The 18,415-nt window shown below is 36.7% G+C and overlaps 1 protein-coding gene across 2 annotated transcripts; it reads right to left on the bottom strand.

Moving 5' to 3' along the window:
• Window positions 1-835: 835 nt before the first annotated feature.
• LOC103707588 (protein YABBY 2-like) lies at window positions 836-15,071 on the bottom strand. 2 transcript variants are annotated; one of them, XM_008792138.4, is made up of 7 exons: window positions 14,883-15,071; window positions 14,635-14,762; window positions 12,305-12,421; window positions 10,985-11,111; window positions 10,484-10,532; window positions 10,259-10,334; window positions 836-1,171 (listed from the first exon to the last, which is right to left on the bottom strand). In XM_008792138.4, exons 2-7 carry the CDS (start codon window positions 14,701-14,703, stop codon window positions 1,112-1,114), a joined length of 498 nt encoding a protein of 165 aa, XP_008790360.1. In that variant the 5' UTR covers window positions 14,704-14,762; window positions 14,883-15,071; the 3' UTR covers window positions 836-1,111. The 2 variants fall into 2 exon arrangements, with proteins under 2 accessions (XP_008790360.1, XP_017698332.1); XM_017842843.4 differs by having other exon boundaries at window positions 10,985-11,102; window positions 14,883-15,010.
• Window positions 15,072-18,415: the final 3,344 nt, after the last annotated feature.

Below are 18,415 nucleotides of genomic sequence, written 5' to 3'. Positions count from 1 at the left end.
AAAAGAAGCATATCCTTCCCCCAGTATTTATCAAGGCATCTCAGCACATGCCCAAGGAGTAGATGGCCAGATGCTGCTGCCCAGAGCTCTTACTATGTCTGCGCTCGGAGCTCATACAAACACTATTAAAACTGAGCAAGCTGCTGTGTACCAAAAAGAAAAAAAACTGAGCAAGCTCCGTCCCATCGATTTCAGGTCAGCCTTTTCGATCGGTCTGACTTGGTGAAAATTTATTGGTTCCTGGTGACACCACTTCCAATCAATTCTAACTAATCCAGACGCTCCGATCGATTCTTCTCTTCCTCTTTTACACCATATTGGAGCCATCTCTCGCTTCCATTTCCCAGAGCAAACCTCGCTTCCAATCATCTTAAATATTCTCAAACAACTGTTTCCTGGGATGCTGGAGCAGCTCACAGAAATGACTTCAAGTGCATCTTGCTATACCAAGGATTTACTCCTTCTAGCTGGCTTTAATTTCCTTGCGCCATGCCCGTATCCTCTTATTTTCTTCTCCCATATCACCTTGTTTTTTCTGAAAAATGCTCATGATCTCATGAATTCTGTTGCTATTTTCTAACAGTTCAAATGGAGAAATGCAGACTGTGATCTTGACCCCAAAGAGATGCAACAAAGTGGCAACTGCTATCAACATTATAAAATTTGGAGTGGAGTGCGCTCACAACAGGTGAAGACTAGTCCTGAAACTGTAACCAGAATAATATATAGTAAATCAAGACCGCATCCTCCGGAAGGATGATGCGTACGTACCTAGACAGAATTCTTTACGCTTGAGTCTGGAAGTGCCCTATTTGAGCTGTTTATCTGGATGAGCTTTATCGAGCAAGACAGTTGAACAATAGTTCAAATTAGGTCACAAACTGTTCAAGAACAATTGACGGTGCTACACATACAAACACAAAGTCTTGAAAGATTGACGACAAGTCACATAACCCACGATAATAGCTCCTAGATATGGTCATTGCTCATTGTAGGACAAGGACTTCTTACTCTGACGCATACGAAAATAAGATCGATAAGTAACTTAATAGTACATGCATCTGCTCGCCATGTGCTCCGATCTTGACGGGCAATTAATGGCCTCGCCAAGCTATTGTTGTTTATTCCCATCGACGGACAGCCCGAATTGGATATGAGGAAAGTGCGCCCACTGCAAATTAAACAACAAACATGGAGCAGTGTTCACTCAAACAAATGAATAGCAATTCAGTATTCCAAAATATATATATTATCACAATTACTCTTTCAGTCACGACGATAACGATTGCGAGAGAACGATCATGGCAAGACAATCCAATACCATTTTTTGGTCCTTAGTTTCCTCACCTACCACCTTGTGTCTCTGTACTGGATGCGAGCTCTCACCATCCAGTGTGTGCATACGAAAAGATACTGCACTCTCCACTCACCCAGTGTCGCAACCTTATAACCGCATGCAGGGGTTAGGCTTTGTAACAATGACAAGGGTGTCAATGGGTCCTGCGGGGTAGTGGGTGTCTAAAGAATTGCTCTTGTTCATGTACGTGATGATGATCCTGTGCTTGTTTTAAGGTAGTCCAACTGCTAATGTTTCATCTTTCAAAAGCCAAAACCATGCATCAAACTATGTTAAAGTCGAAATTGAAATTTTCCAAACAACCAGCTTAGTTCTAAGGTTTGCAATACCAGAACATATATCAAAGTCAGATAGTGCATTGCAACAGTGCTCTCGTCAAATGAAATGAAGCTGCTACATATATATATATATATATATATGTATATATGAGTTTGTTGAAACGGCAGAGTCAATAAAAAGAAGATGGCAGCTCACTATAAATCCCTTTTAAGGGTCTACCTTGTTTGCAAGGAACGGTGCAATAACAAATTTAGGTGGGACCTTTGAGGTAGATAGTGCAGGATATTTAATATAAAGAAACAAAAAGACTTTTTTTTTGATGTAGAAACAGGAAGACTTGCAGTTGTACAGGGAGAGGAAGGAGAAAAGGAAGAAGGAAAACTGTTGGTCCTTGGAAATGTTAGTTTGCAGAGGTAAGGTGAATATATTAAACTAATTATATCTCCTCAATATCAAACTTGCATGCAACTGATAAGTGGTTGCAGCCTGGTAAAAATGCTTGGAACTTATATAGGTCTTCAATCTGGGTGACTTAACATCATCTGCTTTTGACTATTCTCGTTTCTCCTCTGATAGTGAAGTTTATTTGGATGTGAACTCTTCTCAGAAGAATAGCATACTGAAAAATATAGATTTTACTAGAGGATTCTTCATCTCTATAAGAAAGATTGTATGTGAAGTCCTAGCAATGCACATTACTACCCGTTCACACCTTTGAGTAAGGTACGCATTCTTGCATTACTCTTTATTAACTCTTGATCTTATTGTACCATTTCTGTTCTTATTTGCTATTCTGTGCTTCATTTGGGACTCAGCTGCCATGCTAAATTAGGACACTTTCCCTGTAATTATGTGCAAACATGCTTCTTCAATGAATGTACATAACGGGAGAATGTGGTGCAAGTTCCTTATAAACCACAATCTGCTATCTAAGCCTATACAACATAGCTTTAAGTAACCATTCTATTTGTTGCATGATACCTCACTCAACAGATCAAGCAGAGCTATATAAACAAGATAAATTTTCCACTACTGAGCAATTGTTTTCTAATTATAACTTGATTTCAGAAAATGAATTAAGAAAATCTTATATTTATTGTAGGCATTAGCGGTATCTTCATCTCAGCCCCATATCAAGCCACACATGAAGGATCCATGATTCTAGAAATTTCGAATTTCGGATTTTGAATTTTAAATTCTGAATTTTCAATAGCATAAATTTAGGATTGATCCTAGGGATCTATTTGTTATTTTCTTTTATCTTTGTATCATCCTAGTTGTAATTTCTTGTACATTCTCAACTATAAATATACATGATGACTATCTCATGAGATAAGTAGAAAAAGTTCTCCATAATATTCTCTTTCTCGCATATTCTTCTTTTCTATATGGTATCAGAGCCTTCAACCTTTGCTATCTCCATGGCATTCTCCTTCAACTCCATGCGTACACCTACCACTCTACCTTCAGTTGTAGTTCAACTTAACAAGGATAATTTTATTACCTGGAAGGCGGGTATCCAACCCCTCTTAACAGCCAACCGACTATAGAATCTTGGAGATGGCATGACCTTGCCTCTACCTCCAACAATCATCACAACTTCAGATGATAGAAGAATAGGGAAGCCAATCTCTAATCCGGCCTACGAGTCATGGCTTCTTCATGATGAAATCGCTTTGGCATGGCTCCTCAACAACATATCCAATGCGATGATGGTTCATGTCGTCGGATTGTCACATGCACGAGATGTTTGGTTTGTTCTTAAATGGCTTTATGCCATCCAAAGTGAAGCACATTACAGTACTCTTATGATGGATTTTTCTGCTCTTAATAGGGGCTCGCTCTCTATGAAGGATTATTTACAAGAGGCAAAGAGAATATCTGATAACTTGGCTGCCATTAATAGATCGGTATCACCTATCGATTTACGCCATCAAATCTTGCTCGGCCTTGGTCCAGAGTACGAATACCTTGTCTCCACACTCCTTGCCACAGGATTGCTGCTACTTTTGAAAAACTACATAGCATTCTTCTCCAACATGATACCCAACTAAGACTCCAAACTTTTAGAATTTATTTGGCTATGGGTGGGATTCCACCCATTGCAAATTATGTGCAAAAAGGCGGCCAACAAAGTCTGCCACAATGACTCCAACAGCCAACGTATAATTTGTCTAATGATGGAGCATCTATTTTTTTTCTCTATAGGGATCTTACCACCAGAAGGGTCATGGCCAAACTTAAAATAAGGTACGTTGTTAACTCTGCTGCAAATATGGGCACACGATCTTGAAGTGTTACCATCTCTTCAATCAATTTTATCAAGCAGAAGCTGCTTCTCTACAAACAAATGTTACTGCGGTAAATGATTCAATATGGTACACAAACACATGTGCCTCTCATCACATGACATTACATTTATCTAATCTTCACCTTAGCTTCGATTATAGTGCTCCTTACCAGGTTACCATAGGAGATGGTTCAGGTTTGGCTATAAAAACCATTGGTCACTCTTTTTTACACACTTCTACTCGTCCTTTCCAACTTAAGAATATTTTACATGTTCCTTAAATCACCAAAAAATTTTATCTATATCTCAATTTATATGTGATAATTTCTGTTATTTTGAGTTTCACCATGACTATTTTTGTGTGAAGGACCTTATCTCTACTCAAACCATCCTTAAGGGCATGCATAAGAATGGAGTTTAATCTTACCTGGAATTGTCAAGGCTTCTGCTGCATATGTTGCTTCAACTAGTGTTTCTCAATTTTTTTGGCATCAACGTCTTAGCCATGCTTCTATGCCTCTTATTTCTAAATTTTTTAAAAAATTATATTTGAATTTTCATAACAATAATAAAGTTTTAATTTGCTCTACATATCAATAAAGTAAGAGTCACTCTTTACCCTTTTCACACTCTCATTCTAGATCTTTTTCTCCTCTTAAACTTGTGTATACTGATATTTGGGGGACCTTCTCTTATTATGTCACATTTTGGGTATCAGTACTATATATATATATATTAGATGCTTATAGTTGCTTCTCCTAGTATTATCTATTAAAAAATAGTTATGATATTTATCATGTCTTCCATAGTTTTTGGTTGCATGTTAAAAATATTATATAATGTAAAATTAAAATTTTTCAAACTGATTGTGCTTGTGAGTTTCAGTCGCAACCGTTTCATCAAAAATTAAATGATCTGAAAATTGGTCATCGCTTCTCATACCCGCACACCTTCCAACAAAATGAGGTTGCATAGCACAAATATTGCCATATTGTAAAAGTAGGCCTTGCTCTTCTTGCCTAATCTAATCTTCTTTCTAAATTTTGGGATACAACTTTTGAAACTGCTAATTTTTTCATTAATCGTTGACCCACACGTGCACTCCATTTTACTTCACCTTGGGAAAATTATTTAATAAAAAGCTAGATTGTAATTTTCTTCATATTTTTGGCTTCTTAATTATGTTTTTCCTATCTTGATTCCTGTAATAAAAATAAATTAAATATCGTTCTCTTTCATGTGTCTTTCTTGGTTATCCTACAAGTTTTTATGGGTTTCGATGTTATCGTCCTTCTTTTGGGCGTATTTTCATATCTCGTGATGTTATCTTTGATGAGATAGTGTTTTATTTATGCATTGTACTCTTTTAGTGACACTCTCAAGTTAACTAGTAGCCCTCCTAATGCCTTTTCTTTACAATGACTGACACTCGAGCCCAATGACCTCTTAAAATCAACCCATATTGATCCACTCGTATCTTCAACCCCAAGTCCTCAAACTCGGCCCAAGTTCTTTAAAAACACATGACAATGATCCAACCACGATATGTGACCAACATTCTATAGCCACTGCTGAAGTTGTTGCTCCTGAATTGGTGACTTCTTCTTCTCATATTGGTGATCATCATATGGTCATGCTCTCCAAGGATGGCATGCTTAAACCATGTTGCTTTAGCACAAAATATTTCTTGGCATTTGTGGCTTCCGCTATCCCTGTCAAGCCCACCTACTTCACTCAAGCTTAATGTGATCTTCAATGGTGTGAAGCGATAGCAGATGAGTATAATACCTTACTCTCTAGTAGTATCTAGCTTTTAGTTCCACCTTCTCTGTCACAACATGTTATTGGCTGCAAATGAGTATTCTAAATCAAAAGACAATCTAGTGGCTCCATCAAGCGCTATAAAATCCACCTGATTGTTAAAGGCTTCAATCAATAAGAAGGTGTTGATTATGATGAGACGTTCAGCCTAATTATCAAGCTTGTCATAATTTGCACTATTCTTTCTCTTGTAATTTTTGAAAGTTGGCCCATTCGACAATTGAATGTCAAAAATGCATTCCTTCATGGACATCTCACCAAGGATGTTTATATGAAACAACCTCTTGATTTCACTGACCCAGACACCATTCCACTTATGTTTGCAAGCTACAACATTCTTTTTATGGTCTTAAATAAGTACCACAATCTTGTTTTCAATGGTTGAGCTCTCACTTACATACTCTTGAATTTTATGGGATCTAAGGCTGATGTCTCACTTTTTATCAATCGCACAAAAAAATATATGGCACTTTTGGTTTATGTTGAGGATATTATTCTTATTGGCACTCTTATTGCTCCATTATTGCTTCTCTACAAATTCAATTCACCGTGAAGTATCTAGGCCCTCTTCACTACGTTTTAGGCATTGAGGCTAAAACTACTACTTCTAGACTTTATCTGACCCAATCAAAATATATTTCTGATTTTTTTGTCAAAACCAGTGGCTCTAAGCCTGTCTCGACATCTATATCTATTGGATTCCAACTTTTTCATTTGATGGTTTGCCACTTTCTGATCTGACTCAATATTGAAGTCTGGTGGGTGTGTTTCAGTACCTGACTTTTACACGTCCTAACATTGCTTTTGCAGTCAACTAAGTATGTCAGTTCATGAATAGACCCACTTCCACACATTGGCTAACAGTCCAGCGTATTCTTCGTTACTTGAAGCATACAATTGACTATGGTATTTACTTAATCAAAGGCCAATCCTCTTCTCTTCATGTCTATTCTAACGCCAATTGGGTTGGTGATCTTGATGACCGATGTTTTGTTAGTGTCTTCAATATATTTTTTGGTTGTAATCTAATATCATGGAGTGTAGAAAAGCAACACACTATGGCATGTTTAAGTACTAAATCTGAATACAAAGAAATTACTAATGCTACTGTTGAATTAATTTGGATTCAATCTTTATTATAGGAATTGAGTATCTTACTTTCTCAAGCCCCTATACTTTGGTGTGATAATTTATCTGTCTTGTATCTTACTGCCAATCTCGTATTTCATACTCAGGCCAAGCATATTGAAATTGATTTTTATTTTGTTCGAAAGCAAGTGACTCGTCATCAGCTTCATGTCTGATTCATCTCTTCTAATGACCAATTCGCTGATATATTCACAAAAAGACTTGCTTCTCAACACTTTCAACAGTTGCGTTCCAAGTTCTCAGTGGTACCCACCTTAGCTTGCATGGAGGGTGGGGTGGGTGGGGGCGGGCATTGGCACTATCTTCATCTCAGCCATATATTGAGCCACATATTAAGGATCCATATTTTTAGAAATTTTGAATTTTGAATTTCAACTAGCATAAATTTAGGATTGATCCTAGGGATCTAATTGTTATTTCTTTCTCTCTTTGCATCATCCTAGTTATAATTTCTTGTACATTCTCAACTATAAATAAATATGATGACTACCTCATGAGGTCGGTAGAAAAAGTTCTCTACAATATTCTCTTTCCCACATTTTCTTCTTTCCTAAACTAGGTATATGAAGTCAGGAAAATTCTGGGTGTTCATGCTTGCATTTCTTGTATAAGTGTTTGTCCTAAATGTACATATTATTATGTGAACATGATAACATTTACACCGACAAGTGTTAATCTAATTGAAGTTATGAAGTAAATATTATTGATAAGGAACTAATAGTCTCTCAAACTATTGCCTGAATAAAGTTCATATAATTCAACTTTAGTCTGAAACTTAAGCAACACGAGTGGTGAGAGAGACTCCACAAGTACTTATTGTACAGAATGAAGGCGTCTTGATAGAATGGGATTTCTCAACAATCAAAGGGTCCTTTAGCCATGCAATGTTTGAAAATGCTGAGATGGGTCATTGCATGATTTAGATGAAGGGCCATATTTTTTCTCAAGAAAAGCACCATAAGATGCATAAAAATGGACACTATAATTGGTACTTCTCATGGAGAAGGTGAACAGACGAAAAGTTTTGAAGGGTATGGATAAGCTTGCGTTGACAAATGATGGAGTCCTTTATAGGAAGAAACAATATATAAGGATCCATATATCATTCCCAAAAAGATGATCACAAGCATGTTGATTATGTTGGATCTTTGGGCATTGGTTCTGAATTTCATGGCAGATACCAATATTAAGACATCTTTACAGTTTCTCTTTGATGCAAAGTATTATAGTCTCTTTTAGATCTCTATTTTATTATGAATTCTAGTTTTTTTCAATCCAAAGAAAAAAAGAAGGATGAATTATAATGTTCATGTTATGTTCTCTCCACTCTTTCTCAACAAAATTTTTCTCTCTCTATTCTTTTATCTCTTGGGAAGCAATTCTCCCTCTGTTTATCAGTCAACTTCTAATACCACTACCCACAAAGGGGGGACTACCTATGGATTTTACTACAGTTGATACCACTTTATTACTGCCTTTCCCTGAAGCATATGCTTAATATGATACGCACACATTACTTGCTACATACACACACATATATACATACATACATATATACATGCATGCATGCATACATACGTATAGAGACACCCACACATACATACATATTTGCCGATATGTATACATAGATAACACCACAAGAAAGATGCAAAGCAAAAAAATGCTATGTTATGAAAAGAGGTGATTTTTTCAACATTTGGGCATTAGAATTTAAAATTTTGAAATGTTAGTTCCTTTTTTCTCAACCAAATTCGAAATAGTTCCTTTATCTATAAGTAGATATGTAGCACCTGATTTTGATTGCTGGGATAAATTCAATTGATTACCATCTGTTTAATGATGATTACACCCTCTGTTCTCCATTTTTGAAGTACAATCTCTTCAAAAGAAAAGAAGGAAGAGAGGAGAGTATGTTATTTGTCTATGTAGTTGTCATAATAATAGAAAAATCGAACAATAGATATCATTCAACAAGATGGTAATCCACAATTAAATTAGTTTTTGGTTGACAAATGGAGACTATTTTGTCCCAGTTACAGAAATCAGGTGTCACTTTGTCTTTCTATAAGAAAAGGGACCATTTTGGAATTTGGTTCAAATAAAGGACTAACATGTCAAAATCCCTTTATAGGACCCATCGTGACAATTTATGGTAAAATGTTGTGCTATATACACATCACACTGGGAAACAAGCCTATCAAAGTAGCTACAATCTGTTGGCATTTAATTTTTTTTTATAAAAAAAATCAGAAGTTAGTAAGTTTAGGTCATGGGAAAGTTTAAGGTTCAAATAACTGTCAATGTTTGTTAGTCCTAGTGCCAGTATGTTAGTATCTAAGAGTCATTGCATATAATTGACCTTTTGGAAAGTTGTGATGTACTCACATAAGGGAATGTAAGAGTTATATATGGTTTATACATAAGGATGTCAAGGATTTTAAGCTTGTGAAGAAAGTGTGGAGAAAAAGAGAAAAGTACTCACACACATCCAATTGATCATGGAGTACGCATAGAATAACACACATATATGTATGTCTTTCATGTTCCCTTTTAAGTTCAGTTAGGTTTGCAATTTACAACTAAATCTTCTTTGGCAAAATTTTGCTCTTTCGCTTCCTCTTCCCCAATCAACTCTAGTCATTTTAGTAGTAATAGTCAAAATTGGTCAATCAATGGAAAACTGATCCAGGTCATTTAGTATTGCCTTGGAAGGATGGTTATATCTGATGTTTGTATTGAGGAAGGCTTGTGAAGTCAAGAGAAAGACGAAAAAAGCTATGAAAGCCTTCAAAAGAAACATAAAGGCAGGGTATGTGTTATTAGTAATGGTAGACTAGATGTTTAATTAAATAGTTCTCTTAAATCAAACCATTCGAAGAGGATCTCTTGATTGGAATCCAGAATTTTCTACCTACGGTGCCATACCTGTTATGTCATCTCACTCCCACTCTCATTCTGACATGATCAGTTTAAGCTTTTAAAATGAGGAAGATTTGTAGCTTGCTAGCGCCATTTTTATATACAAATTCGAGCCGTGACTTGATAATAGATAAATTAGTCATTGTTGTATCATTTTTCTCATTAGTGTGTTTCTTTAGAATGTAATAAAACGAATATGTAGATCTCAACTTTATATATTGTAAATATCAAATACTATTTATACGTATGCTTCAATATAAATACTCAAGAGTCAAAAGCATCTCCTTCCCAATCTTGCACCTTCTCTTGGTTTCGGAAGAAAAATGTTAGAACTATTCTAAAGTAGTTAGTGAGAATTGATGTTTGAGCATAAAGTTTGTTGACCATTCTATTTCACTCCTTTTATCACTTTGATAACCTAGTTATCGTTCGTAAAAACTTACATTCTTGGCTGCAGCACTGAAAGCTTCTCTGTGGCTAATGTCAGGATTTGTAGCCTTTAGTCTTCGTATTTCCTCTCTGTAGAAGAAAAAAAGAATAGATGGCCAGTTCATAGAAAAGACATGTCATTAGATGCACATAATGTGGACATAGAATTAGTATGGGGTTCTTCAGACCATCTAAAATTATATAATAAAACAATGGTAGGTGGAATGTTTAAAACTCACTTAATAAATCTATTGTAAGCAGAAGGAACACGCTGTCTCTTCTCAGGCACTGCTTCAAAAAAGTAGAAACTGGAAGTCATGATATCTTAGACAAAGTGCTTATCTGCCCCTACTAGCAGAAAACTTTGCAAAATGTGATAATTAAGTCTGGAAACCTTTTTCCCCTTTGCTCTACCGACCACAAATTTGAAACAAAAAGATCGATCATAGAGAAAGGGAAATGCAATTGGTTAAATTAGGTTGCTTCCTGTTAGAGCAAAATCACTACATGCATAGACATGATAATGTAATATTTGTTCTTCTCAAACAAAAAGAGTTTGTGCATTAGAAAGTATCTGCCATATTATCTACCTTTGAGCTTTGGAGTTTTCAAAATCCTTTACATGTGTATATACTTGCTTGCTTGCATCCATATAAATGCATGTATATGATTGTAGAACATATCTTGTTTGTGCAACCATAAACTATATATATTTATGAGATTAATGTTGTGATACTTACAGCGAATAGGTAATGTTTGCTGCTGAACATCTTCCATTGAGTTCATCAAGGATACCCTGTCACATTTAGAAGATGACCCACAATCCATATTGAGATCTTGAGACCCTAGGTTATGATTCTGCAATTTCTTTCCCAACAATAAAATAAAAAAACTTTGTCATTAAAGATCTTATAATCTTAGTTTTCCAATGTGCAAGCTTGCGTGTGAAGAGTCACCTCAATTAATAAATGAAGAAAAAAATGTTATCTTTCATTTATCGAAATTCTAATATAAGGACTTGTGTTGGCATGTATTTAGTCTTATATTGGTTGTATGATAGAAATATCTTGGGTACTTATATAAGGCCAATAAATTCAAATAATATCTTTTGGCTACCCTTTTTAAGGCTGGGGTCTTGAGCTGTTATAAATGATATTAGAGTGAATACATCCTATAGCCTATATATGCGGAGTAGGGGATGCAGCGCATGAGTCCTTCTAAGACTAAGTACGGGTCGATTGTGGCGGTTGTAGTTCAATTTGATTTGATTTGGATCCTTAACTAGAGGAGGGTGTATATGAGATCCATGTGAGTGTTTGTTTAGTCCTATGTTGGTTATATGCTAGAGATAACATGGATACATATACAAGGCTAGAAAATTCAAATAATAACTTGTGGCTTGTCTTGTTGAGTAAAGTTCTGACTATTAGATCTACTCGGCTATTATTTATGAGGAACAAAGCCATGTTATTTTTTGAAGGGGGTTACTTCAAATAGGTACATGTAAAGGATACCTGAGCCTCAAAACGAGTGTCAATAAATTCAATACGTACATCACATAGAGCTCTTTCTCTATTTCCTTTTGAGGAAGTTGTTTTTTTCCTTATGAAAGAAAATAAAGCTTTGTTTTTGCCCTGGAACTAGAAGTGCCTTGAATAAAATATGGTCATATGAAATCTCCACCATCTGCAATAATTGAACATATGTAAAATATATGAAATAATACATATAATATATTAAGTAATACATATAATATACTTAATTGAAAATTTCATTTTCTTGTGCGCTCACTCTAATACATGTGCATGCACACACACTACATATAAGAATTACGAAGACGAGAACATGCAGCACTTTTCCCTGGGAAAGTTGATAACAAGATCCATGACTCTCTATGTGCTAGTATTCTATGTGCATAGATGAACTTGGATGTACAATGATATGGCTTTAAGTAGTGGTGCCCAAGTACGTACGTTTGTCATAGGTACATAGCATCCACAATACTTCAGGAATTCAGCAATATAAGAATGAAGGCAAAACTAATGGACCCATGTTTGAACCTGAACATCTTGAGGGAGTGTTTGAAGAAGAGCCCCCAAATTCACAGACAGCAAATTAGCACAGTGCCCGCATCTTACCGTCACAACGTTGAGGGAGTTGCTGCCTGGGACGCTAACCTGAAGTAACAAGAGGGCAAAGAAATGGCAGGAGATGTATTTATAAAAGAAAAATCAAGGGATAAATCCTAGCAGTTGAAGAAAACTTGTTGCAGCATAACCTCATATTACACTAGAAATGAATTACATTAAGATTTCTTATCTATTTCGCTGCCTCACCATTGGTGTTTAGCTTCAAGACAGGCAAATTTTACTTTCTGGTTCATAAGATACTGAAGAAACTAATGACTATTTCTTTCTGCTGCCTTGATAGCTAGGGCCTTTTCACCTTGATAACCTTGACAAGTGCTGAGGATTGACACCCGGCCCCTTCCTTTCAAAGATACTGAGCAAACTAGCTACACTTGGAAGAATTGACAACAGAAGTAGCATCATCTAGCAAGCAGTCATGGTATACATATTAATTTAGTAGCTGGCAGGAAAGAGAAGAAATGGCTCATGAAGAAACAAGGATAAGAAGAGACAATTGGAAAGAAAGAAGAAGTAGAGGTAAGATGGTTGAAGAAGAGGCAGAGGAGGCATAGTGTTATTTGGAGAGGACAGATGCTCAAGGACTTTTTTAAAAGGAAGGGGATCTCCTCCTCCTCTTCTTCCTTTTCCTCCCTTACTATATCACTTTTTTGTGCTTGCTTTTATGAGTTCCGCAACCTCTCTCTCTCTCTCTCTCTCTCTCTCTCACACACACACACACACACACACACACACACTCTCACTCTCCCCAGAGGGTTCTAACTTAAACGAAATAGAAAAAGAAAAAAGCTAGTTCCTTGTGCAGCATTCTTTCGAGTTAAGAGCCCCATGCCATTTTCCCTGAACTTTCTGCACCCTCCAGTACCACTGGCCTCTCTCAGCTTGAAAACAAATTAAAGCAAGAGAAGGTAGAACGAGAATCAAGAAGGGCAGTGGAAAATGATGTGACAACAGAACCATCATCCCACCTCTCACCTAGAGAGGGAGAGAGATTAGGTTTTCGCAAGCCAATGTATGTGCTTGATGATATGACAATTATGATCGCCAAAGAACGAAACTAGACGGTGTGCAATCACAATACTAGTTGGCGAGGTGGGCTACCCAACGTTGCTCAAAAATAATGGAGTTAGGAAGGGAGTGGGGGAAAAGCACGCAAGTGCAGCAGCATTCCCATTGTATTTGAAGAAGAGTTGCTAAGAAACCATGTGTACATATACTATAATTAATGTTACACTAAAAGGAAGTTCAAAAATGTTAGTGGAGATGTGAAACAACAAAAGAATAAGCACTAGCGAGTCCCATGATATTCTCTTCCCTCCAAATAAGCATAATCTGTTATCTTCAGATAAGCAAAATTTAGTGTATCTCTCAAATATGAGAAAGAGAGAGAAAGAGAGATTGGACCGACAGATTTACTTGAGTTTTGGTCATTGATATTGGATTGCCTAATTATTCTTTAATTTGTTCATTAGAAAAACTTTAGAAGATGAATTTTGTTTAAAAGTTATATATTAATAATAATGTTTCTTCAAGAAACTAAAAATTATTTATGAAATTTGGAATATGCTGATAATGCATCACATTGTGGGATATCCAACTATTTTTGTTTTCTCGTTCGTAGTTACAAGACGACCAGTTATTCTATCATTTCTTAGTTCAAACTTTGAGTTTAGCAATAATAATATTTCTTCAGGACTGTGTGATGCTTTGGTAGTATGCAGCATGTAAAAGAAATTTTGCTTGTCCAATTACTAGCCTTAAATTGACCTCAACAATTCCTAAAATGTATGAGCTATCGGTCTCCATACATCAACATAACACGGAGTCATCTCATGCTCATCAATGCATATAACACCACATAAGTCAATTACCGCAAATTGCTCGAATCAATGATTTAAATCGTTTATTTTCCTTGACCTCTCAGTTTTTTTAAAAAAAATAAAAAAGCTTTTAGTCTAGTTTCTAAGAAGCAGGTGTTAGAAATCAATTAGCTACAAGAATAGCCAAGGTATAAAAATAAGGAGATCGATATCCTGACCTCTTCTTTGGAAATGATCTTATAGCTGAGTGCAACCTTATCATCTCCGTGAACTCACTCGATTGAAATTTTAATGGCCTTTCTTTTTTCAGTTCTCTCAATCAATTTGCATCTCTACTTAATTACTATGGCAGACAATAAAACAGCTATGCCCGAAAGGGAGGAGAGAGAGAGAGAGAGAGAGAGAGAGAGGTGCGATTTATACCACGAGGATGGTGTTGCAGAAGTTGCAGTGGACATAGCATACTTGCTCAGGTGCGACAGGGGCCGACATTTCGAATCGCCGAGTCCGAGGCCTGGGAGAGAGACTTCGTGCATATGCTAAGCAAGAACCTGGAGCAGAAGAGGATTTAAGGGAGTGAGGAGCCTAGATTTGGATGAGATATGGAATGGAAGAGGAAAGGAGTTGCATTTTTTTTTGTTCTTTTTTCCCGGTTGCTTCTAATCTCCTACCAAAAGGAAGGTGCAGGTTAGCAAATTGGGAGCGGTACGGAGTGGTTGAGACTCGAGAGAACGGAAAGATGGATGAGATGGCTTTTTGGGAGTGCGGGGAAGAAGGTAGAAGGCTTATGATTGACTGAATGAGTGGATTGGGGTGTACTGTTGCCCCTCTCTCTCACTCCGCTTTCCCCTCTGTAGCTCAAGAACATGTGGGGTAGGAAGAGACATTAATATGAGAGAGAGAAAGAGACGGATGTAAGCGTGGCCCGTGGTAACGGGTAACGTACGCATGGAAATTATGATAAGCCGTGGTAAAGAAATAATTAATCTACCGTTGCATGCTTTGCTCCAAGTCGTAGCAAAATTAACGGTGCACGGTCCGCCAAGGGCGTTGTCAAAAGCTGCTGATATAGCTCTTCCCCCATTCGAAGGGACGTACCGAGATTTCGATTTCCTTGAGAGTAACATTAATTAAGAGTGCTACCAACAGCAAGAGATGTTAAATCCCCAGCTGAAAAGAATTTTATGTATCAAGATGCTTCTACTGCCATTGCCCATAACTCATGCCACTGAAGGCAGCTAAATCATATTAATTCATGTTTTTATTTTGCTCTCTTATATTTCCTCCAAAAGGCTGGTTTTTTGCTTGTGTCACTTTGTATTATAAAATAGTTGCGCTACTCGACTGCATGCGTAGATTGAATCCTCATCAAATTTATGTTTTCTTTGATTTCTATGGAATCAAATTATGAGTAGGTTGTGCGTCTTCTCCCCTAAAAGCATTTACATATTTCTATCATTTAAGCATTAAAGTTTTCGGTCTATTTTTCAGCATATACTTGTTTAATATGGGTGTTCATTACCTTAACTATTGATGATGATCATGAAAAGGATGCACACATGTATATTATAATATTTGTGGGGGAGGAGAGAATGGGCGCATGCTTGTTAAATCAAGGGAATATCTCCGATTGCTAGCTAAAGTGAACATTTTCACCACCCATGCATGTCCTTTATTTACTCTAACTATGTTTGCTTCTAACACCTTATATTTTATTTCTTTACCTATATGTGCAAACAAGTGCAAGCACAACACTTGCATTGCTGAAGTTAGCAAACTTCAACCCATGTGGTCACACTTCGATTGGATAGTTCGGAACTTTGGACAGTAAAAAGGTGCAATAATTGAGAGAATAGATGTTGCTTGTTTTCATTCGTAAACAGAAAAATACACATCTTGTCGGCTGGTATAAAGAGCAAAAGAGTAATAAATATTAACACTTACAGAGGTGGCAATCGGATCGGATCAGATCAGATATATAGGTCAGCTCGGATAGAGGTTTAAGTTAAAAATCTGCAATCCAAACTCGACTTGCTATTAAACGTATTAAAACTTCATATCCATATCTGATCATTTTATTAAACAGATAGCCTAACCCAACCCATAATGGGTTGAATTAAGCTAAACAAGTTAAGAATTGTGATCCCTAAATACCTTATAAATTAACTCAAACTACGAATTGCAATTCTATACAACTGGATGTCCAACAAGTCTGCATCCTCTCCAATTCAATTGGAGAGGCTCTTGATTGCATGAGACCCCCACAAGATACACTGCCTCATGTATTACTTGGGGCCATATTATCATAGTTGTCTTGCTATGCACTAATAGTCATGATTGAACAATTCATCTGCACCAGTTGAATACCGCACTAGTGAGGACCTGTACTCATGTTCAAAAACTGTTGTTACAGTTCCATCTGACTGCTCAAGAGTGCACACTTGGATGGACGAAAATGTTCTTATGCTAATTTTGTCAGGTTATGTATAAAATAGCAGTCAAACAAAAGATTAGGTGTTAAGCTTCCTCTTCTATTCAAATTAAAATTCCCATGAAAACCTATTCCCATGAGGCAATCTTGGTTCATGATGATCAGAGGCTAGAGCTTATTTTCAAATTATTTTATGTATTATAATATCGTATGCATGATTCCAACCAACCACTAGTTAGAACACTTACATTGTTTCAGTGAATTTGGAATAAAGCAACACATCATTCTATATGTATATGACTTACAGCTGCTTCCATATTCTTGACTAATAACACAAAATAGATACCATAATGCAAAGTGGGTCATAAAATTCAAGATTATCCTTTGATGACGTATGAGCTACATAAGTCACCGGTAGACTAATATTTTGTTTGTTCCAAGACTTGTAAGTTGTAAATGCTAGTTTGACTATAATAACATAAGACCAGTATAAGTATCTAAGATCTTTCTAGTGCATAATCAATGTAAAACTAAGTACGCATCGGTATGGGTCCTCACACAAAAAAAGTATCTTATTTCATTCTTAAAATAGTAATTAAAATGATTGATGCTTTAATCTTTTAGCAGGCCTTACATATTTCATAGGATTGTGCTCTGTGGAATGTGCACCATGTCACATGCCTAGTTTGGATTTTGAGTTAGGGGCATGACATTGACCAACCATTTGTTGCATCAAAGAGCTAGGGATGAGAAAAAGCTCGTTCATCTTGTATATTATGGATGTACAAATAACGTTCTCTTCAACATATGAATGTGAAAATAATTGGTTTTGGTATCCAAAAAACATAATATTCATTGTCAGACATAGTTGAATATCTTTAGATATTATAAATCCAACTCCTGAATTAATGGATGCTTAGTTGACTATGACGTTCAATTGTCCAACCATTTTGAGGACATTTTTTAAGAGATATTGTTGTTTCCTAAGGAAATTAGAGCGATTAAACTTTCTCTCCCTGCGCGCGCGTAGTGCATATGGCCGGTTAGGAGAGATTGTTATGATATATATCAACAGATAGAACAGTAAGAAAAGATATTTTTTTTTAATTCAAATGCATGGCGAGATCACAGGTACTCATGCTTCTTGTGGTGGACATGGCACGTGCCAGAACTACTCATAGGTAATATGTTGCACTGTAGTCATCCATCTCTCATAGGTAATATGTTGCGTTACAGTCATCCATCTCATGATACGATCAAGCATTGGGAAAGAATCCAGTATGTCATGATTGTAGCTTCCTCGCGACTTCATCTTCATGCAGCATAATAATTTTTCGTAAAAGACATGTGATATACTTGTAGATTTACTCACGATCACAGTCTGTACGTACCACTGTCTCCGTACTTCTAGCTTGGCAGGGGTGGGTATAACGAAGCAGGACTCCCCGGCCTGAGATACCTACATACATATAGCTGCATGGATCGATGGATGGATGCTTCCAACTTTGAAATCGTGTTGCGTTGTGCACGCTGGATTACTCGACGGCGACGTGAGCTCAAAGATGGCGGACGAGGAGGACTGGGGAGCGAAGCCTTGTCCCTTTCCTCGAGATAAAAGCCATCCATATATCCATCATGGTTAAAAGACCACGGAAGACCACATCCATCTCCTCCTCTCCATTTTCTTGATTGTCCTGTGCTCCCGATCGGCCCCAGCCTCACGTTCGCTCATTTCCTTGCTTGGGGTGGGTCCCCCACGAACTTTTTTTTTCT

The sequence above is a fragment of the Phoenix dactylifera genome, chromosome 5 (assembly GCF_051530095.1).
Source record: "Phoenix dactylifera cultivar Ajwa chromosome 5, Ajwa_hap1_PhDact_Kaust_v1.1, whole genome shotgun sequence".
Lineage (NCBI taxonomy): Eukaryota > Viridiplantae > Streptophyta > Magnoliopsida > Arecales > Arecaceae > Phoenix > Phoenix dactylifera.
The sequence above is the reverse complement of the archived record's forward strand: the minus strand, read 5'-3'. Positions and strand labels throughout refer to the sequence as shown.